Source organism: Hippopotamus amphibius, chromosome 12 (assembly GCF_030028045.1).
Source record: "Hippopotamus amphibius kiboko isolate mHipAmp2 chromosome 12, mHipAmp2.hap2, whole genome shotgun sequence".
In the NCBI taxonomy this organism is placed as follows: domain Eukaryota; kingdom Metazoa; phylum Chordata; class Mammalia; order Artiodactyla; family Hippopotamidae; genus Hippopotamus; species Hippopotamus amphibius.
The window spans coordinates 19,276,541-19,299,320 of NC_080197.1; the positions used below are offsets into that span (position 1 = coordinate 19,276,541).

Below are 22,780 nucleotides of genomic sequence, written 5' to 3' on the forward strand. Positions count from 1 at the left end.
CCAATTTTGAAGGAAGTTCTACTGTGGGTAAAATGCTGTCAAACAGCACTGAATGCTGCAGAAAATTGTTTGTGAAAGGTTGAGTCAGTTGATATGGTAAACTTCATTGTTGTCTTATTTTAAGAAATTGCCACAGACACCCCAGGCTTCAGCAACCACCACCCTGATCAGTCTGCAGCCATCACATTGAGGCCAGACCCTCACCAGCAAAAGGACTGTGACTTGTGGAAGGCTCAGATGATGGTTAGCATTTTTTAGCAATAAAGTATTTTTGTTTTATTTTATTTTTAATTGAATTTCTTTAATCGAAGTATAGGTGATTTACAGTGTTGTGTCAAGCAATAAGGTATTTTTAAATTAAGGTCTGTAGATTGTTTTTTTAGACGTAGTGCTATTGCATAGACTACATTGTAGTGTAAACATAACTTTTGTGCACACTTGTAAACCAGAAAATTTGTGTGACTCGCTTTATTATGATCCTTGCTTTATTGTGGTGATCTGGAATGGAACCTGCAGTATCTCTGAGGTAGGCCAGTATTCACATCGTAGCACATGTACCTACTGGAATACTATGCTGCTTTTAAAAAGAACACGCTATGGAAGAGAACCCCAAGCCCGCAAAACTTCTGTCATTTATGATACATGGGCAGATTTTTATTTCTTAAAACAATCTGTGTATTTGCTTTTTTTAAACATTATTTAAGCTAAGCTTTCATTTTAGTAAAAACGTTCTTTGCCAAAGTTACTGCAACATGAATTTAGGTTCTTTTCTTTCAAAGGTTCATATTATGACCTTTGGTATTTGGACTTACCTGGTGGTCCAGTTGCTAAGGCTCTGCGCTCCCAATGCACAGGGCCCAGGTTCGATCCCTTGTCAGGGAACTAGATCCCACATGCCACAGTGAGAGTTCGCATGCCACATGCCACAACTCAGACCCAGTGCAACCAAGTAAATAAATAAATATTAAAAAAAAAAAAAAAAAAAACCTTTGTTATGTCAGCCAGCTATTATGTAGCCTCAGATGGTTTTCATTTACACCTCATGGTATATGTTGATGAACAGGGCGGGTTTTTATTTAATCGTTAATACTAGATAGGGTGGAGGAGCAAGGTAATTCAGTGGGGGAGTTGATCCTGCTCCGCTTATAGATACTGGTGATAGGCCATATGATGACCGAGCTGCAAGACATTGCCGAGCACGGAAATAGAAAATAACCTTCATGCTAAAGCAAGCCATGGGCTCTAAAACCTGTCTTTTGACATACCTTAACATATTTTTGTTGTCGTTGTTGTCCTAATTCACTCTGTGCTCTTGAAACATATACTTGAGAGCCCAGAGCAAAGTGATCAGGATGGTAAAAGAACATTGACTCATTCTACGTGAGGTATGATAGATGAAACTAAGATTAAGTAGGCTGAAGAAGGGAAGATTTAAAAGCATCTCGTGGAAAAGAGGTTGACTGTCTGTTGCTCGACTTGTGGGTGAGAACGGACACATGTGGAGAGTTACAGGTGGACAGGCTTTAGCTCCATCTGAAGAAGACTGTCCTGAGAAGTTGAGCTGCCAGCTGTGGCCTGTGCCTTGCAGACAGTAAGCTGCCCCACCCCCCGGAGAGACTGGAGAGCTGTTTGCTTGTGTGTCAGAGGCCAGGAGATGGGACTTTGGGCTAGATGACCTCAGAGGTCCATCCTGACTCGAGTCCTAGGGTTTCCCAGGGCATTTATGTATGGTATTTATCTGTCGGTACCAACATAAATTGTATTTTAAGTAGATACAATTTTTAATTAGAATGTTACATAATAATTATGTAATATTTTCAGCTCATGTTACTGATGTTATTCAGTATATCACTAGCTGAGACAGACACAAAACAATTTTTTAAAAATAGAAATAAGCTGCTGAATTTTAAATTCTATGAATAAAGTGGCTTTGAGTCTGTCTGCATGCAGAAAACATCGGAATAAAGATGACCACTTTTAAGCAGTGAATAGATTTGCATCTCCTGTCCTGACCAGAGGGGTCTGGGAAGCTCTGGTGACGAGGCCTTGGGCCAACATCAAAGTGGCAACAAAAGATCTAGGATCTGTGACATTTGACAAGTGTTGATGGGACTGTGGAGAATTGCCTTCCTCTGTCTAACCTTGATTCACTCTTGGGAAAACTTGCCCAAAGCTAGTATCCTGAGTATTATGAAAAAAGCAGAAGTAACAGCAGTGAACTTCTTTCCACTTTTGATATGGTTTTAGTTTTTTCATTAACTCACTGTCTGGTTCCTCAGTTAGCCCGCCCCTTTCGTTTCTTTTTATTTATTTATTATTATCATTATCTTTTGGCTGCTTTGGATTTTTGTTGCCTCGCACAGGCTTTCTCTAGTTGCGACGAGCAGGGGCTGCTCTTCATTGTGGTGCGCGGGCTTTTCATTGCAGTAGCTTCTCTTGTTGTGGAGCATGGGCTCTAGGCATGCAGACTTCATTAGTTGTGGCACGTGAGCTCAGTAGCTGTGGCACATGACCTTAGTTGCTCTGCAGCCTTTACTATTGATATGGTTTTGGATAAATTTCTTAAGTTTTGGGAAACTTGGATCAACAGTTCTCATTTTGGGAGGAAAAAGGAAATATAGTACCCAGTGCTAACAAAATATGTTCTTAGGATGGTGGTTGTAGGTGTTCTGGTAGCTGCCAAGTCCACATTTGATGGTCTTTAACCCTCGTCTTAGGATCCTCCTGGGTAGTGTTGAAAAGTCTTAGAGATCACTCGTTTAATCTTATATGTTCTGCTAGATTGTTCAGTTCTTCATGTGTTCTCCCGTTCTGGTCTGGGGAACGAATGCATTTATAAAGAAATGTATAGAAGAGGAAAGTTAATGAGTTAACGGTTTTCTGGCGAAAGGTTAGGGAGATCCAGTGGTGCTGGGGAGTGGATGATAGAGATCAAGTAGAGGTGGTTAGAGATTCTTGCTAATTCTTATTCTAAGTTTGGTGTGTCCAGAACATGAGGCAGTATTGTGAAGGAGTCAAGAGCAGTGTCTCTTAAAACCAGGAGTCAAACCTGGACTCAAATCTTACCTCTAGTCACTAGCTATGTGACTTTGTGTGAGTTATTTAACCTCTCTGAGATTCTCTATAAAATGGAGTCATAATTGGAACCATAATATACTTTCTCTTAGAGCTGTTTTGAGCCATAATCCATTTAAGAAACTTAGTACATTGCCTAATACTCAGTCCTTAATAAAATCAGGGATTATTATGATCATTGCTGACATCTGTTTTATCTTTCAAATATCAAAACAATTCTGAGTACTCAGTAGCTGTGACTAAAAGGTCAAGATGTATGAAAAGCATCATTCCCTGCCCACACATACAGTATTCCTAACTCTAGGCCATGGTCTTGCTGGGCCTTGGTAGGTGGCAGTGGTACTGGCCAGAATTCGCTTCAGTTCTGGGCACAGGGGCTCTAGCAGCCCAAGACTACAGTGAAATTACAGGTGGGCCAGGAAGGAAGAGGTAGGAAAATAGTCTTATTCTCTTTGTAATTTTGTTAATCTACTTGGCTTAGAAGATGTCACAAAGACATTCTAGAAGAGGCCTCTCCTAGCCTTGGATGAAACAAGTATCATTCCATTTTGACAGATTAGAAAATTGAATCACTTTTGAGATTTTGGTTTGCCCATAAAAGCCATAGTTGTTTGGAAATAAAACTTGTAGTTTCTAGAAAGAACACTTGTTAACAAACAGGCACTTATTAAGTATTATTTTCCTTCTCTTCTCCTAACTCTTTGCTGTCAGCATCTAAGTGTAAAAATCTGCCTGCCCAGTTTTTGTCATTGCCTTGGAATTAACCAGGTTTAGGTTGACTTTACCTAAAGATTTAGAGAAGTCGAATTTCTAAGACCCTTGAAACATTGTAAGAGAAAAACCCACCACCACCCCTACCCTGTTTTAAATGCAAAAATATGGAAATAGAGCTGGGGACTAGAAATGGCAGGTTCAGGGACTCTGGGGTAGAGGGATTTTGTGGAAATGACATTGCCAGATCTGTTGATCATTCTTCAGTCCTTAACTTACCTGCTCCTCAGCAGCATTTGACACCTATGATCATTCTGTCTTCAGATGCTCTCGTCCTCAGGTTTCTGTGAGCCCACACTTTCTCACTCGTTTCCCTCCTACATCACTGACCTGACTGCTCCTTCTCACCCTGTCTGTAGGCTCTTCCCCCTCTGGGGACCATAAGTATTTGTGTTCCTCAGGTTAAGTCCCATTTCCTGTTCTCTCTTTATCCGTTCCTCCTGGGTGGTCTAATTTATTCCTGTAGACATTTCCCTTGGAAAGTATATCCAAGAGCCTCGTGGACCCCTCTACCTGAATCTACCTTAGATACCTAAGGTTGCCACCTCAGATACCTGAAACTGAACTCTTCTCCTGGTGCTCACCAGTTGTGACTGTGTGAGGAGACACATAGGATGGAAATACCTGCTTTATCACTCAAAGCACAGGACTCCTCAGGTGTGGAAGGATTGACTATGCTGAATGCAGGGAAGAAACTCAGAAAGCACAGAGGGGACACGCATGCACTGGCCTTGTCCCTGGCCCTCCTCAGATGGTCCTTGCTCGCTTGGCACAAATCTGTTTGCAGAGTGGGAGTCCCGGTGCACTCACAGCGTGATAAAGGCGAGGATATGTGGGGTGTTCTGTCTTTACTGTAGTCCACAGTCAGGGGACTGCAAGAAATATTCCTTCAGGAGAAAGAGAAGGTGGAAAAGTAAGATAATTCTAATTCCAATCAGAAAGTAGCTTTGCCACCTGAAATGTCCACACACCAACTCATTAGTAGTAGCAGTTACTTCTTATTTTGTGATTTCATTTTTGTTATTTGGACTTTTAAAAAAAAAGACAGGTCTCAAATTTAGTTAAGCTTTTCCGCTTATTTTTATGGTTAGCTGATTTCTTGGTATTAAGTAAGTCTACACAGAGAACACTTTCCTCTCCCTGGGGAAGGTGGAAGGCCCTGAAGCAGAGCGGCAGCAGGGGCTTACTGGGCCGCTCACTGCTGGGTGGACATTGGAGGAAGCGCTTCTGGGTGAAGGGTGTGCAGGGGGCCTTTCCAGCCCGAGTGCAGAGTACACTCCGGCCTGCACTCAGTCAGGTGTAATCATAGTGCCAGCGCCTCTGGTATTCTGCCTTTGGTTCCTGAATCCTGATGATTTGGGGGAGTTGTCTGGCAAACAGTTTTTCCTGTTCATTATTAACAGTCTTCACAACTTTTGTGTTATATCTATGTGCAAAATTTTCTGTTACAAGTATCAGGAAAGTAATATTACTGAAAATTTAGATGTCTCTTTAATAAAAAAATTTTTTTTAAATTTGCACAGCCTCAAATGTTTATTAGCATTTTGTTTATTCCGTTCTTTCTTCCGTACACAGGTATTTGTTGTCATTTTTGCTTACGTGTACAGTTTTGTAGACTTCTTCTTTCTCTTTCTCCAAATTGCAAGTATTTGTTTCATCCAGTAACCGTGTGATTGAGTTTCACTATAAGCCACAAAGACGTCGGGGAACACCACAGAGGCGCTGTGTTGTGACGCTTACCTTCTAACCGGGGAAGGCAGGTGAAGACACAGGGTATAACTTTGGGCAAGTTTTGAAAAAAGACGTGAAAGTTGCCCACAGTCTTATCTCCCAGACATAATAACGGTATGTGTCCTACATTTATTTTCAAAAGCTGATGTTGATAGAGCATTTTTAGAAAAACAAAAATGGGATTAGATCATAGGTTTTCTTTTTTTACTTCCCCATATGCTGTGGACACTTTTTAAATGTCAACTAAAACTTTGTGTAATAATGACTGTGTAGTATTATTCTATATGATGGATGTGCTATTAATTTAAGCATGTCCCTAAAGATTAAAAAAATTTTTTTTTTTTTTTTATTTGGCTGAGCCAGGTCTTAGTTGCAGCATGTGGGATCTAGTTCCCTGACAAGGGATTGCACCCGGGTCCCCTGCATTGGGACCTCGGAGCCTTAGCCACTGGGCCACCAGGGGAGTTCTAGCATTTTCCTAAAGATTGACTAATACAGTATTTATAGTTTTTTACTCTATTAAAAACAATTCTGTATCAGATATTCTTATACATAAACCTTTGGGGTATCTAAATGTTTCCTTAGTTTATGTTCTCAAAGAGAAATTGTTCACTTTAAAAGCACATCCAGAATTAAAATTTCAGTATTATTGCTACTCTCCCCTGCAAAAAAAGGCATTTTTAATAGTTGACGCTCCTGCCAGCAGTATATGAGAGGACCCTTTTGAGTATATTCTTATATTGAATTTTTAAAAATTGAGGTATAATTCACATACCATAGAATCCACACTTCTAAAACATGCAAGTCCGTGGTTCTGTATATTCACAGCATTGTGTAAAGATCACCACTATGATTCCAGAACATTTTCATCAGCCCCAAAGGGACCTTGTGCCCATCAGACATTCTTGTTTTTTCTCTTCCCTCAACCCCTGGCAACCTCTATCCTACTTTTTGTCTCTATGGATTTGCCTGTTGTGGGTATTTTATGTAAATGGATTTATACAATGTGTGGTCTTTTGTGCCTGTCTTCTTTCACTTAGCATAATTCTTTCAGGTCTGTCCATTTTATAGTGTGTGGGTGGTTTTCTTAGAGTCTGTTTTGCCTTTCAGGCACATGAGTGATTCTTAGGGGGATAACCCCCAGATTTGTCCTTGGACCTCTGTTTGGAAACCATTGACCTAGGCTGTAATCGTTCCATTAGTTAAATCCTTTGCAACCGACCTGGAACCTGTTTGTCTAGGTTCACATCTTTAAGTGTCTTTTCTAGGAGTAGTGTAGGTTGATAATTTTGAATCAAAGAAATGTGTTTTGTTCCTGTCAGTGCGGTTTACGAGTTAGCACTGTTGCCTGTTTGATCAGTCAGTCTCTCTGTTTCCTCCTTGTGTTCTTAGATGCTCATCTCTTTAAATTCTCAATGTAATTGTAAAATGTTATTGTTACTGTGGTCCATCATCTGCAGTCTGTTCCTTTTAGGGCCATTTTCAAAGTGGTAATTTAATGCCCTTCTTGGTGGAAGCTGAAACAAAACTTTACTTAGGCTCTTCGCCTTTTCCCCCACTGACCTTGAGACACATGGAAGAAATGTTTTTTGTATTATGTTTTTAATCCTCAGCAGATATCTTTTCCAGGCTCCCAACAAGGTGCCTTAAAAATAAAAACACTTCTGGTGGATTATTGACTTTCGAGATGATAATTTTATATTTTTGGTTACTAATATCTGCCTTTTGGGACACTTCCCCCCTTTTGACACTGGCTGATTGTGTTGCATGTCTTGTCCCAGCTCTTCTGCGTCCCAGGAATATATCTTAACAGATTGCTTTCTCTCTCTAGACCTCTAAATCTCTAAACAGATTATCTTATCTGTAAAATGAGGGGTGGACTAGACAACTCTCTAGGATTCCTGGGAATGGAATTGCTGGGACATCGGGTAGGTATGTGATTAGTTTTATAAAGAGCTACCTGACCTTTTCCTAAAGCGGCTGTGCCCACCATCACATTTAACGTTTCTAACCAAGTCTGGTGGCCTGCTTGCCTGCAATGTCATGAAATGCTCAACCAAACGGGTGTTAGCTTTTGGCCAGAGGGTTCAGATGCAGGCCCCTCTGCTCACTAGTTGTATGGCCTTGGGCACATCACTTAGCATCAATAATCTTTCATTTCTCCATATACAAAATAGGTGGCATTGCGCTAAGCTTGTAGGATTGTTGAAAAGATTAGAGATGTCATGAAAAATATGCTTTGCATAATTCCAAGTGTATCTATTTGATGCGTGTTTAGTAGCGGCTAGCTGCAGTTATTATTACTGCCTAATGATTGAATATCCAGTTACCACCACATCTGCTTGAGCTACCTGCTCAGCTTTTTGGAGAGCCCCAAAAAGAGAGACCTTGACGTGAGGTATGAGTTGAGGAGAGGGTCTCACTTTGACCTGCAGAAAGCTGCCTTGGTAGAATAAGGTCTTCAGCATGTTGTCTTTTAAAGCCTCTTTAATAGACAAACCTGTGTCTCCTGCTTTTTTAGTGTGTCCACCCTTGCATGCTCAGCAAAAGCTTGTTCCCTGAGGGCCAAGTGTCCCTGGCACAGAATTAAGTAACATCCCAGGGATGGTAATGTGCTCACAGGATCCCAGCTTTAACTGGGTACCTGTCACCATGTCTTATTTCGTGTCTTTCCTTTTTCTTCCTCCCTCCCTCCCTCCTTTCTTTCCTTCCTCTCTTTATTGTAGTAGAAAATACATAATATAAAATTTACCTTAAACATTTTCTTGTATTTGATTGGTTTACATTTCTTTTAAGTTTACTTAACTCCTCTTTTTCCTAAGCCATCGTAAGTACTGAATCAGCAGTGAGGTATTCAAACTGAATTGTTTTCCTTTTTTTTTCCCCTCCAAGTAGTGAGTCCTGCCAGAATGACCAGTTCCCTCTGGATTTAGGCTTGTTTATGACACTGGATTTATTCCTGATAAAAAAAATCCAAAAGAATCCTCCTTTTCTTTCATCGTTTTCTCCTGGGATTCTCAGTGTTATGTTTGGGAGTATCAGACTATGAAAAGGAACGGGGAAGAACAGAAGGGAAATATGCAGCTGAGTTTTACACTCCCCATCACTCCCAGGGTGGGCCAGGAAGCCCGAGCAGAGATTGGGTAAGTGGAACACCAGAGGGAAACCACACCACCTGGCAAGTGTCTGTGCCCTTCAGCACAGCCAGGCCTCTTGGTAAGAGAGCAGACTACTCACAAATGGGGCTGATCCTAAGCCACCATCCACGGATGATTGTAACCGTCTTCCTGAAAAGCCTGCTTGTCTCTCCCAGGCTCTCCTTCAGTTATTTCTTTGTTCCCGGAAACTAGCACCCACGTTAGTATCAGATTATTGGCAACCTTAGCTTGGTTATGAAATGACAAATGTACTTTGTGACACCAGACCTGAAAATATGAAGTATAGCTTCTGCTTCCAAAGGGATGCTTCCTGAAAAGTGGTCATGTTAGGAGGCTGCACCTTTATTTGGCAGTGCCCCAAAACAGCTTTGAAACGTCCTTTTTAGGGTCGCCTTCAACACCTGTGACACTTTCTTTCTAAAGGCAACTGTCACAGTAGAGCATCCCCCCATACGTTAGTTGGTTTTTGCAAGTAGTCAAAGGTTATCTGGTGCTGAGTCTTCTGACAAAGTTCAGTGATCATACAGAAGAACGGCATTTTTAGTTAAAAAATAAAGGGCATGGTTTTGAATGATCCAGATGTTCTTGTTGAAAATCAAACCAGGTGAATGTTGATGCTGCCTGATGATCTGTGAAAGCGAAGATTTGGGGAAATAAAGCAACACATTGAGCTGGACCCCGCATCCTTATCACCCTGGTGACATAACCTTTATTCATGAATACATTTGAACAGTAACTTTGTGTATCAGCATGATAAATGCCACTCTGGGTCAGAACAGTGTGCCTAGGCTTTGCGTGTGCTAGTGGCATCTAAAGGTATTTTATGGGAGACTGTTGTTGTTGCCAGTTCTAGAAGTGGATCTTCCAAAGGTATTGCAGATTTCCTCACATAACATGGAAATCCTTCAGGTTTTCACATACAGATTACCTACATAATATGCTAACAACAACTTGGACCACAAGGGCCTCTCTCCACAAGGGCAAAGGCAGACATCACGTGTGTCCTGTTAGCAGCTCTGTGCCCGTGGCCTAGCATGGGAGGAACTACCACATTGCAGGCACTTAGAGATGTCGAACGCATCCATACACTCAAAGTTAATAGCACTATTTGTGTGAAGCTTGCAGTGGAAGAGTAATATGCTTGTCTCTCTCTCTTTTACAGTTGTCAAATTTAAAAGTTCTGAATCACTCCCCAATGTCTGATGCCTCTGTCAATTTTGACTACAAATCCCCCTCCCCGTTTGACCACAGCACTGATCAGGAGGAGAAAATTGAAGATGTTGCCAGCCACTGTCTGCCCCAGAAGGACCTGTACGCTGCTCAAGAGGACGCCGAGACCCTTTTCCCCAGGACAACGACGTCCCGTAACGGGACGGAGGACAGTGGAGGAGGAGGCACTGGTGTGAAGAAGAAACGGAAGAAAAAGGACCCGGGGGAGCGAGAAGGGGCAGCAAAGGGAAGCCAGGACAGGGAGCCCAAGCCAAAGAGGAAGCGCGAGCCTAGAGAGCCAAAGGAGCCCAGGAAGGCCAAGGAGCCCAGGAAGGCCAAGGAGCCCAAGGAGCCCACGCAGAAGGACGGGGCCAGGAAGGCGCGGAAGCCCCGGGAGGCCTCGGGCACCAAGGAGGCCAAAGAGAAGAGGAGCGGCACTGACTCTGCAGCCAGGACAAAGTCCAAGAAGGCCAGGTGCGTCCCTTTCTTCCCGCCCCGAGCCCTGGGCTCTGCCTCCACAGAGCGGCTGGCCTTGGCCTTGCTCCAGCCCCCCTGGACATGCCTTCACTACTTTCAGCCAAAGTAAACCACCTTCGCACCTCCTGATGAGGGAAACTTAGCCTTAGTTAATACTGTGCTTGCAACTTCTTGCCATTCCCTCTGGGTTAAGAAGAATTAAAGTATGTTAGCACACACAGGGTGTAAGGGAAGGGACGTCACAGGTGTGATACGGGGAGGGCAGTGATTTTGGGAACAGCCGCAGCCTAGACTCGCAGAGGAGCAGCTACCAGGAGGGTGTACAGTCCTGGGGTTGTAGGAGAGCCGTGGGTGTGTGCAGAGTTCCAGACAGACAAGGACTGCCTGGCTCCCCGGGGCTGCGAGCTCTCTAGTGCAGGCCCGTTCCTGGTCTGTTTCTCCCATTTGGTCTCTAACACAGTGCCTGACATGTCAGCAGGTGCTCAGGAAATGATGAGTCACAAGACCAGAGGAGACAGACCCCCAGTAGCCTATAGAGAGAGCAGAGGGTGCGGGGACAGATTGGCCGCAGGAGGTGATGTTGGGGGCCCTGGGTATAGATCCTATCAGGATCCAGACATACTCTTTATTCAGGGAATTCAATATTTGTCATCTGTATACAAATGTAATGTTCTTTGTTTTGGCTCTCTAAATTCTTGGTGGAGAATATTATACTTAAACTTTTTGAGGACATACAAAACAAAACACATATAACCTATATATTTAAGGGGCATTTAAGGAATTTAAATTTCTAAAATCTAAGTGCGGAGGCAGAGTGTAGACCAGGACTACCCATAAAGAAAGATTCAGAGATCGACGCAGTTGCTAACAGAGTATAAAGTAATTCACCTGTACAGGGCCAGGCATGGAGGAAGTGAGTTTTAAAGAGAGAAAGCATTTTAGGTGGCATGTGCTGTGACTCACGATTTATTTTATGGTTTGGTTCATTTTCAGAAGGACAGTTTGTTGGGACCAGGTGGATAATTTTCTAATCCAAGTTAAAACTGCCTTCTATTATTCACTCCCTTCTGCCCGGCAGGGGATTTTACCTTTTGTTTATCATAGAGGCTTGGGCGGGACCCCAGGAAATGTAGTTCACAGTGAATGGACACAAAATAACCTCACTAGAAGGTCGAGAAAAGTAGGTAACATCAGGAGTCTGACTAAGGAGCAGCCTGTGGGCCCTGCTTCTCAGTGACCCTCGTGTGCAAAGGCTGGCGTCTGATGTGGGGGGCGTGGCCTTTGTGGGGCGGGGTGGGGGGGGCGGGGATTGGAGTTTCTGTCTCCTGCCAAAAACTTTCCAAATTATTTTGAAGAAACTGAAGTGGTTCTCCAGGGTAGCAGCATGTGTGAAGAGAGCGATTCAGACATGAGCCAGTGAGCGACTCACTTTGGTTATTACAGGAAACAAAGAAGAATCCTCAAGGATGGTGTTTTAGAGTTAGGGCCATTAGGGGAGGGTCTGACAGCTGTAACACGGAGTTTGGTTTGTGTCTGGAAGGCAGTAGGAAGTCGTAGGTATCTGGGCTCACTTTAGCCACTGGTATCTTGTACTTACAATTTTGTCAATAACTTCTTAAAGGAATTCATATTTACTTTGTGTGGAATGTGAAACAAGGCCACGGGTAACAGACGTTGCTGTAGTTTTCATTCGGGGGCAGTGAAGAGGAGGCATTTCACAAACAAGGTTGGGTGTCAGATGTAGGCACGGCAATATTAAGGGAACTGATTTTGATCTAATTAGGCTGTATAAAATATGTGAGTTGGAGAAGTGCTTCTAAGTCTGCCAACTTAGAAGACAGCAGAACCTCTTGAGGTTTAGAAATCCAGGAGATACCCTCCGAGAGGATGCTGACAGAGAGGGCTGATTATCTCTTTGGAAATGTGGACACATCCGCAAGGCTTTCAACCTCCCTTGACCTGGGGGCTGTGTAAGACTGACCTGTTAACATCATGGAATTCTTCTGTGTAGCCCAGATGGGGTTCTGGACTGGTGAGCCTTTCTTGTCTTTCATATATTTATAAAATTGCTTTGGCTTCTTAAGTTTTTGATTCCACTAATCAGCAGAAGCAGTTCTAGTTCTGAAAGGACATTAATTGATAAAAAAATATGTTGGTAATTAAGTCTCGTTTTCTGTGCTCTTTGATTCACACTCTTGCAGATTGGCGTAAGTGCATGTTTTGGTTTGAGGCTCTACTGATTAGCCCCTGGGTAACACTCCTTGGTTGCAGGTGATTCGTTGGATGCTTGGATTGTTGGAGGAGCTTCACAGCTGATTTAAGGGCTTCCGGTCTTTTCCTGCTTCCATCCATATTGCCAGCTGCCACCTGGCTAATCTTTCTGAAGCCCTGCTGTTACCTTATTTACGTTTGTAGTTGGTGGTGGTGGTTGTCGGTCAAACCCCCTCTTCCCTCTCTCCCTCTTCCCTCTCTCCGTTCCACATCAGCTGGGAAATAGTGAACAGAGATGGGGGTGGAGTTTTCAGCTTTACTATTGACAGGCGGGATTGAAGAACTTGCACTGGCTTGTGGCCAGAATCAGGCTTCCTGTGACTCCCTCAGTTGAGTGTATCCACCAGAACTGCAGGCACATCCCTCCCACTGCAGGGAGGATGGGCCGTGGGTGCTTCATTCCTTTTCCCAGTCTCACCAGTCCTGTAGATCCCCAGTCAGAGAAGGTCAGGGAAGTGAGAGCAGTTATAAGAAGGGCCAGAATTATGTGTCCAGTATCGTTCCCTGCTTGGGAGTAGGGAAGCGTGAAGACGTGGGGGACAGGGAGATGGGATTCCCTCTAAGAATTTATACCTGCTTATACTCTTCTGATTGTTCCTGCTGCCTCCAGGACAAAACCCAGACTCCTTTTCCTGTCATGCAAACCCGTAGCGTCTGACCTCTCCCTGCCCCCTGGTCTCTGACAGCAGACCTTGCCGACTGGACCCATCTCATTAGATTTAAATAAGGGACTTGGCTCCCTCCTTGTCTGGGTCGCCCTTCTCCAGCATCCTGCCCTTTGTGCTCCTCCTCAGAGCTCCCATGCCCTGTGCCTGCGTGTCCCCTCCGAACAGCCCTTGGGGCCTCACTTGCATCACAAATCAAAGACTTTTAGACCTCAAAGAATAAAAGAGATCTAGTCCAGCCCCGCTGCATTGCAGCCAGGGAAACAGAGAAGTGACTTGTTTGCAAGGGTGTGTCATAAACTCAGACCTTCTGATTCCCAGTCCTGTATATTAATCTCTGCAGTAGGCTGTCTCTCAGTCATAAACCAGTGTTTTCCTGTACGTGTGACCTGTCCCCTCAGCAAAAGTGAAGTGCCTGAGGTCAGGACCACCGTGCTCTGTGTCTTTTATGACCCTGCGGTTGGTTGGCAGAGAGGTCTGTCAGGTTGTTGGACACACTGAAAGGGGTGTGTGTGTATAGTTTATATATTATTTTTAAATATATATATGTATAATTTAATTGTTTTCTTAGAACAAATCAATAGAGCTTTTCTCCAGAAAACAAGATTCATGTAAGTTACCATGTAGTAACTCCCACTGTTAAATAACAGTAGGTGGTTATAATGAAATATTTTAATCTCCTAAATTTATAAATTTTAATCTTACAAATTGTATAATTTTGGAAATGAAAACTTTAAGTTAACTTGTCCCAGGCACCAAGCTAATGGGCAGCACTGTCAGGATTTGACTCCAGGTTCAGCTGGCTGTAAAACCTGTTTTTTCCTCCACAGCCTTGCACCTCTTTTCACTTTGCTAGGGAAGGTCAAGAATGGACACTAGTGGGGAGGTTCCATTGTCAGAGAAAGTGGTTTTTTATTGTAGAACAGCCCCTCTTCTGCTGGGTTTCAGTTTGCACACTCCAGAGGATCCTCTCAAGGACTGAGATGGCCCCGACTTTTTCTATGCTGTTTCTCTTTGCATTTGACACAGCAGAGAATTGAACACAGTTCCTCTCCTTAACAGATGATGGAGTCCAGCAGATTGTCCTTTTCAAGGATGATATCATTAGTGACGAGTATGCACTTACTGCTTAGGGGATAAAACCACTCAAATAGGAGAAGGCTTTAAAAAAACACAACCAAAAACTACCCTCTCTGCCTTTCCCTCCAAACTATCTTCGAGTGTGAGCCTCATTCACTCCTTTATTATACAAAACTTAAGCAAGGGGCTTCCTAGGTGGCTCAGTGGTTAAGAATCCGCCTGCCAATGCAGGGGACACGGGTTCGATCCCTGCTCCAGGAAGATCCCACATGCCGCGGAGCAACTAAGCCCGTGTGCCACAGCTGTTGAGCCTGTGCTTTAGAGCCCGTGAGCCACAACTATTGAGCCCATGTGCTGCAACTACTGAAGCCCACACACCTAGAGTCCGTGCTCCGCAACAAGAGAAGCCACCACAATGAGGAGCCCATGCACCACAACGAAGAGCAGCCTCCACTCACCACAACTAAAAGAAAGCCCATGCACAGCAAAAAAATAAAAATAAAACTTAAGCAAGATTGCTCCTCCAGGAGGCCAAGTTAGGCTTTCTGTCATTTCCCTGACTCTGAAATTTAAATTTCGTGACTATGGTTCATTTGCTTTTACTCTTTTTTAATTATAGTACCTTTTCCCAAAGAGGATGGGGCCTCTGGCATAAGAAGGCATGCACAGATGCACATACACAGACAAGCACATGCACAGACCTGTTCATACGTGGACACCCGCATAGCTGCAGTGAGGGGCTCAGAGAGGTAGGCATGCCTCAGGTTTGTGGGATCAGGTAATGTTGATAAGCTTTGGGGAAATGCTTTGAGGTTAGAAAAACACCAGGCCAGTTCCTCAGGGAAGTCAAATTTTTACCAGCTGAGCAAGAAGTTTCTCACTGGGGAACATTATGTGATGTAATGGATAGCATCCTCAACAGTTTTTTGCATCAAATGTTTCTATGTGCCTGTGAGTTTCATACTTCTTTCTTGCAATGGCCTTTAGTAAAAGTCAGCTTCATGGCATTAAAGCACGTCTGGGTGAGCAGGAAAGACGAGCCATTGCAGTGTGTATGAGGCTGGCAGGTGTGCTTACTTGATACCCAGGGAGTACCTGAGGGGTAGGTCAGTGGCCCTTTGGGTTGCCCTCTCAAACCGGGAGCCAAGCTGCTCTGACTGAGCTGGAGGTTGCCTTTGTAAGACAGGGTCTTGAGTGTTGGTGTCTGTGTTGTCCAGAGCGTAAATTTTGGAATTTCCACACATGTCAGAATGGTTTATATTCTCTCTCAAAAGTCAAGAAGTGAATCAGTGTGCTGGCCCAAAGTGGAAGGCTATCCAACATCTGCTAGGAACGGAAAAGCCAAAAGGATGAAAAGAAATGAATGGTCTGATTAGTCCCAGTTTCTGTGCCTCAGCTTTTTACCCCCATTTGTTTGGGTTTGTCAGCCCAGAGAAGCTTTTCCTCCCAAATCCAGTAAGTTTCATGACATCCTGGGAGAAAGGCTTTACGTTTTCAGATTTTTTTCTTTGACCGTTACTTCTAGAAAGGTAAGCCCCAAACCTTGAGATTATATAACCGTGAGTTGAGCTGTGAGTCAGCTGGTAACTGTGATTCAGGAGGGGTAATAAAATTCAACCTGCTCAGCTCTGCCTCACTGTTTGGAGGTCAGTCACCTGTCTTCGTTTAGGGTGCAGATCTTTATTGAGGCCGAGCTTAGGCTCAGGGGTGTCTTGCAGGATTCTTTCTGTTGGGAGACTTGTTTTTACATTCTGATCATTTATTAGAAGAAAGAAGACAAACATAAAGATGTGAATGAGTTCTGAGTAGAGGCGCTCTGCTTGGAACCCTCTGGGCTTTATGTTAAGTAGGAAAGAAATCTAAATGATAATGTCAGAGACCCACCTCTGTAGCTTTGGACTAGTCTCTTTTCCTATTTTTCTAAGAGCTCCTGGAGTGCTTACTCTGTAATTCTCAGGGCTTTCTGAGTTAGGGCCTGGTGTATCATAGACCTTTTCTCAGTCCATAAGGAAACAATTACTAAACAATAATGCTAGATGAATACCTGCTCATTTATTTATCCAGTATGTATTTATTGCCTCCTGTGTGCCTTGCTTTGTTTACAAGTACTTTTGTTGGGAATGGAATAGTGGAGGAAGCAAGGTGTCACAGAGGTATCATCTGTGAGCCTTGTCATTGGGGAACTTTCACAAGTTAGAGAAACAGCCTTGCAGATGTTCCAAAAACAGACAAAAATATAAACAAATGAAAGAATGTAATATAACTGTATTCAGAATAGCTGAAAGGATTTAGAAGATTAAATGTGTTTCAGAGAGTTCCCTGGTTGCCTAGTGGTTAGGATTCTGGGCTTTCACTGCTGTGGCCCAGGTTCGATCCCTGGTTGGGGAACTGAGATCCCATAAGCTGCGCAGCATGGCCCAAAAAAATAAAAAAGCGTTTCAGTTCTGGTCCAGGGAGTACCTTGAAAGAGGTACATATTGAGCCAGTTATTAAAGAAATTAATAAACAAGAAAAGACTTAAAGCAAAATGATATTTAAATAAATGTCCTTTGGGGGATTTCCAGTTTTAAAATGGTAGACTGAGCATACTTTTATTTTCCCTTCTTCACCAGATCTTTAATGAAATTACAGGAAGAATAGAAGGGAATCAATTCTTCAAAGATGAGAGATGTTATGAATTTCTGGATGAGGGAGGCCTGTGGTATCATACTGATGGGTAAATGCTGTGGAGGGCGTCCCCGCTCAGAGCACGTGCAGAAGCTATGTCTGTAGCAGAGGTGTAAGTGCTTCCTCCTCACAGTGGCCGTGGCAGCCCTGGAGAAGGGCCAGAACTGGAGGTGGCTGATCGAGGACTGTCTGCAGAGTGGCTGTGTGGTTTGTCAGCTCCAGGCTGAAGTCAGTTACTCTAAAGATATTGAGCAATTTGCTCTGGAAGAGGGTCTAGGCTCCAAGTAGAAACTGACATCCACAAGAAGGGGGCAAAGGAGCCCAGGCTTCTCTGCCTTTTCCTGCCCATACCCCTAAAAGGGGGAGAGAAGGGCAGCCACCTGTGTATGCAGAGTCCCAGGCCAGGCCTCCCAATGAGGGGTGAGGCTTGTTGGAGAAAGTGACTTAACAGCAGAGAGCCTTACCAGCCACCCGTATTATCAACCTCGTTCATTTTAAATGGAAATAGTCCAGGGCTTCCTAGGTGGCGTAGTGGTTAAGAATCCACCTACCAATGCAGGGGACACGGGTTCGAGCCCTGCTCCAGGAAGAGCGCACATGCCACGGAGCAACTAAGCCTGTGTGCGCCAACCATTGAGCATGCGCTTTAGAGCCCATGAGCCACAACTATTGAGCCTGCTCTTTAGAGCCTGTGAGCCACAGCTGTTGAGCCCATGTGCTGCAGCTACTGAAGCCCACGCGCCTAGAGCCCGTTCTCCACAGCAAGAGAAGCCACGGCAATGAGGAGCCCACGCACCACAACGAAGAGTAGCCCTTACTCACTGCAATTGAAAGAAAGCCCGTGCGCAGCAATGAAGACCCAACACAGCCAATAAAATAAATAAATTAAATAAATAAATTTATTTTTTAAAAAAATGGAAATAGTCCACCAAAAATCCCAAGACCATAGAGGAAAAGCAGCAAAGAAGCAGGAAAAAGAGGAATGACCAGGATAACTGTCCTCAGAAAAAAGAATTCAAGATAAGAACTTGTAAAGATTTTAAGTTAGTATCCTCAGATTCAAGATGATAGATATCATGTCTGCAAAACAAGAATGTGTTATCATGAAAAAGGAGGAAGAGTCAGAAAACAAGAAAGACCTAAAGAAAATTTAAAACATGGTTGCCTAAACTAAAAGAATTCATCAAAAATTTTGAGTAGAGATAGGAATAGGGAGATATATAAGCTCTGAATTCATCAACTTTCATATCAGGATGTGAGTAGCTCCTGCTTCATGTTGATAGATAAAGAACGAGAGGCATGAACATATTTGGAATTAGAGAGCTTTCGATCAAAAGCAGATCTCTCTGGAAAGTAGGATTTGGTACAAGTAGGGATGGCTTGTATGTTTCATGTGACGCCCTTCTACATTAAAACAATTATTTTCATTTGCTTTTATCACTTTTAGTAAGATTATCTGTTAGAATCTGCTTTTTCATCTTAGAAGTACGTAATGTTTTTGTTTCATTTTTACTAGGATAATATCACAAACTGGTATAATCTTTGTTTTGATGATGCTGATGATATGATTAAAGGGACTGAGGACAGGGAAAGATGGTTCACATTTTGTCTACGTCTGCACCCAAACCATTAGTTCTGGGTGTGTGTTTTTCTTGTAACCAATGTCTTTAAAAGTCTGTGCTCAACTCAGCTCTCTGTATATAGACTGGACGAATATGGGCATTAAGTAAAAGCTGAATTAACTGTGCAAGTGAGCTCTCTGGAGTAATGTCCATGTTTTCAGTACTGTACTTCCGGGACGAGGCTCAGGGCCTGTGTGGCCAGGCCGGGATTGGGAGCTTTTCTGGAGAGTTGCTCCTCGAATGGGGCCGAGGATCCCGGGCTGGAGTCCCCAGGTGCGCGCATGTCTGTGGAGGCAGCAGTTGGCATCGTGAGCTGTTTTCCGTCATCCTGAATTTGGGGATTATGGCAGCTCGCTGTGGCAGTAACTGATTGTTTCCTGCTGAAACTTTGATGGACATCTTATAAGGTTTAATTTTAAAATGGGAAGATGAGTCATTTGGAAATAATTCAGTTTGATAGATTAAAAATTGTTTAGAGTCCATGGGGGCAGAGTAATAAAAGACTCATAGCAGTGAGTCTTGAACAGTTTTGTGACACATACCCAGCCTTTCCTCGCTGTACTCAGATCCAGCACTCAGTTTCTAATTCTCAGTTCTAGCAAAGACAGCTGGAGGCTGGAAACTAGAGATTGAGCTGGGAGGAAAGTTTGAGGAAGTCTGTCTCTCTAGTGATTTAATAGTATAATTTCCTATGTGGAAGGCAAAAAAAGGTATTTATTTTCCTAATGCAAACTGCAGAAAGTAAAGATGTATAAAATCTTGGCTGATGAAGTCGTGTAGAAGACAGACAGGGTGAGAGCGCCTTGGGCCGAGGCCTGCTAATAAGCTTGTTGTTAGCTATACCTGACAGTTGTCCTGCGTGGATGGTATAGTTTATATGGTGGAAGTTTCTTACATGTCATAAATACTTGATAGATGCTTTCTTTAAACTGGATATATGTTTTGTTATGAAATCAAGTTGGGTTTTGTTACTAAAAATAGGTACTTTGAGCCTCTGAAATCTTGTCTGCCATTTTTTTTCCTGTCCTCTAAGTTAGTTTGTTCTAACTCTGAAAGCTGGAAAAGCGAGAATTATAAAAGTTAGATTGCTTTGATCCAGCCTCAGCCATTAAATGGTGAGATTATTAGGCCTTTGTATTATTTAGACCTCTCTTGGTTACCAGTGACGTGAACCCAACTTAAGTTAATAATAACAATGACAACGACGACGAGTTCCCCAGGTTAAGGACTCAGAACCGGGGCTACAGCTGAGGATTCCACAGAGGTCTTTGTCTCCCCTGCTTCCTGCGCACCACTTTGGATGGCAGCTCCATCCTTGGCAACTGCTCTCCTTCTCAAGGTTGAACTGTGCCTGCCTGCGACTGTGGGCTCGTAGCTTAACAGCCTTATGACCCAGGAGGAAAGAGATTTATTTTCCCGCCCACTCCTATGAAAAATTAATCCTTTTTTTTTTTTAAAGGCAGGAGTCCTGGGTTTGCCTCTCTGGGCCATGTGTCCATCACTGTGGTAAAAGAACTAGGATACTGTAGCCCAGCCTGACTTTCTGTTCACTCGCATGGTTTGGGGGATCAGTACTGGTTATCAGCAGAAAGATGCGGAACAAGCAGTATCCACTTCCGCTGTGGAATAGATATATATATCAGAATAGTTTGTATTTATATAGATTTATGTGTTTTTTCCTCAACCATTTGAAAATGAGTTGCAAACATCATGCCTTTTTATCCCTAAATATGCCAGTGTATCTTTCCTAAGAGTAAGGCCATTTTCTTATGTAACCTTTTGTCTAGTTACTGCTTTTGTTTACTTATAACTAATATGCGTCTCTGGAGAGACACTTTAAGATCCTGCAGATATCCTGCTCCTCTTCAGATTGCTCTCCCCCCATATTTGGCATTCCTTGACGATTCTGGACTGTGCTTACCTTTACGACAGTGGTTACAAAATGATTTTCCAGCTTCACCAGTTCCTCTCCATTTACCGTTTGTATTCTATAGTAAGCAAGAGCTTTCCTCTCTCCCCGATTTCCTCATTATTTATCTGTGTGTCTGTCATTGAAGTGGATTCCTGTTGTTTTCAGTGGCTTATAACTCATTACTGACCTTAATTACTTTCGTGCTCAAATGGCCCCAGTTTTGACCGAGAGCTCTTCAGGCTGACTTCTGTGCCTCTTTGACATGGCTGCTTTCATTTTGTTGAACACTCCCTTTACTTTCTGGCATAACAAGATGTTTCAGGCTGATTGTAACTTCTCTGTCTTGGACTCAGCCTTTTTGTGGAGGAACTTTGGTGTTAGAAACCAAAATCTGAGTGTCGTGGGTGCGCACTGCTGTCAGAGCATCTTTGCCTTTTAGCTCTTTCAGTTGTCAAAGTGGGGGGAAAATACACAAGACAGACACATGTACAAGTGTGTACATGCACATATGTACACACCTATATGCATATGCAGTGTAGTCACAATGCCTGTGTACACATTAATGTGCATGTGTTCATACAGATACCTATTTTAGAAAACATGCGATCACAGTGAGGCCTCCAGTGAGAACCACAGCTCCTAACATCAACACATTTACTCACTTGTTTAATCCTATACCACAGTTAAAATGGTTTCAGAATCGCTTCACCTGTATGCCTCCCAAAGAGAGTTCAGGATTTGTTTGCTGTTCTCCTGACTTCTCCCAAAAGCTGAAAGTATGTAGTCAGATATTGTATTTGTAAATTAATGAGATCTTTTTCCCATCTGTTCAGTGTGGTTATGTTATTCATTTGAAATAGATTCATTTCTTTCAGCTTGTTTTCATCTTTCATTTTTAAATTTTTTGATATGTAACATGCTTCCAAAAGTCAAATTTTTATATAAAAAGATAGGAAGTGTAACTCCTTCTATCCCTTGCAGATAATCATTGTTTTTTTAGTTTACCCTCTTTGTGTTTCTTTTTGTAAAATTAGATATATGCAAGTTTTCTTATTTTCTCTTCATTCTTTCACAAAAAGTAGCATATTACTGTACTCTTTTACACTTTGCTTTTTTCACTTAACAATATATCTTAGAAATCATTCCATGTTCGTTTATAGAATTCTTTCTTAACTGTTTTTATGGCTACATAGTACTCCTTTGTATATATCCTCATTTATTCAGTACTTATGGTTGGACATCTAAGTCTTTTTTGTTATTTTGAAATTACCAAATAATGCTGAATAACCACATGCATATGTATTTACATATTGTTGGAAGTGTATCTTTAGAGTATATTCCTATAAATGGAATTGTTGGATCAAAGGGTATAAATATACATACATAGTTTTGTTGCATATTATTTAACCACTATTTTTGAAGAACCTAGAACTTCAAGGAGCAAACAAAACATTTATGGACCACATCTATCTGTAGGTGCAGCAATGTGGAGGTTAAAATGTCTTCATTTGATAAATCTCTCAAGTATAATGTTTCCAAAACTCATTCCAAAGATGGGAAAAACACATTTCACCTAGTCTTCCTGGAGGATGAATTCAGGTGATATTTTCTTGATGTGCTATTTGAAAATCCCATTTATAAGCTTATCAGAAATCTTTTCTTCCTGCTGTTTGTCTTTATCAGAAGAGCTCCAGGAAGAATTTTTGGAACTCAAAATCGATTCTTTTGTCAAAGGTAACCTCCAGAAAATCACTCTGAGGATTTCACAGATTAGAGTATCTTCTTGTTTACCCCCAAATAGGTAAGCAGGTACCCTAGACATTTTCCAGTGTTACTGACACATATTTAAGAAGGTGTTCCCTCCGTCCCACCCCACCCACAGCTCTAGCTAGGAAATCTCTTGGTGCCCCAGGCTGGACTTCGGAGGTGCCTGACTCCAGTTCCTCCTTACTTTCATCATTTCATGTGTTTCCGAAAACATGGAAGGAAATGTATACAAGCCTTGTAAGCTTTCATATTTTGAGGAGGTTCTATTCCTTAAATGTGTCTTGAGCTTGGTTTAGTTTTGAGTGAAATATCTCACAATGTGAAGCACATGTTTCTAGCCACATCTATGTATGAATATTTAAAATGAAGATCAAA

General features: G+C 42.6%; 1 protein-coding gene across 6 annotated transcripts in view; it reads left to right on the forward strand.

Moving 5' to 3' along the window:
- The window catches only part of CHD6 (chromodomain helicase DNA binding protein 6), a 202,145-nt gene that overhangs the window by 64,444 nt on the left and 114,921 nt on the right, over positions 1-22,780 (forward strand). For all 6 annotated transcript variants that reach the window (XR_009048360.1, XM_057701375.1, XM_057701376.1 and 3 more), the window contains one exon: positions 9,898-10,418. Coding sequence is in view for 5 of the 6 variants with exons in the window: in XM_057701375.1 (XP_057557358.1) it covers positions 9,898-10,418 (521 nt within the window). In the remaining variant the exon portion in view is untranslated. The remainder of the gene's footprint in view (positions 1-9,897; positions 10,419-22,780) is intronic.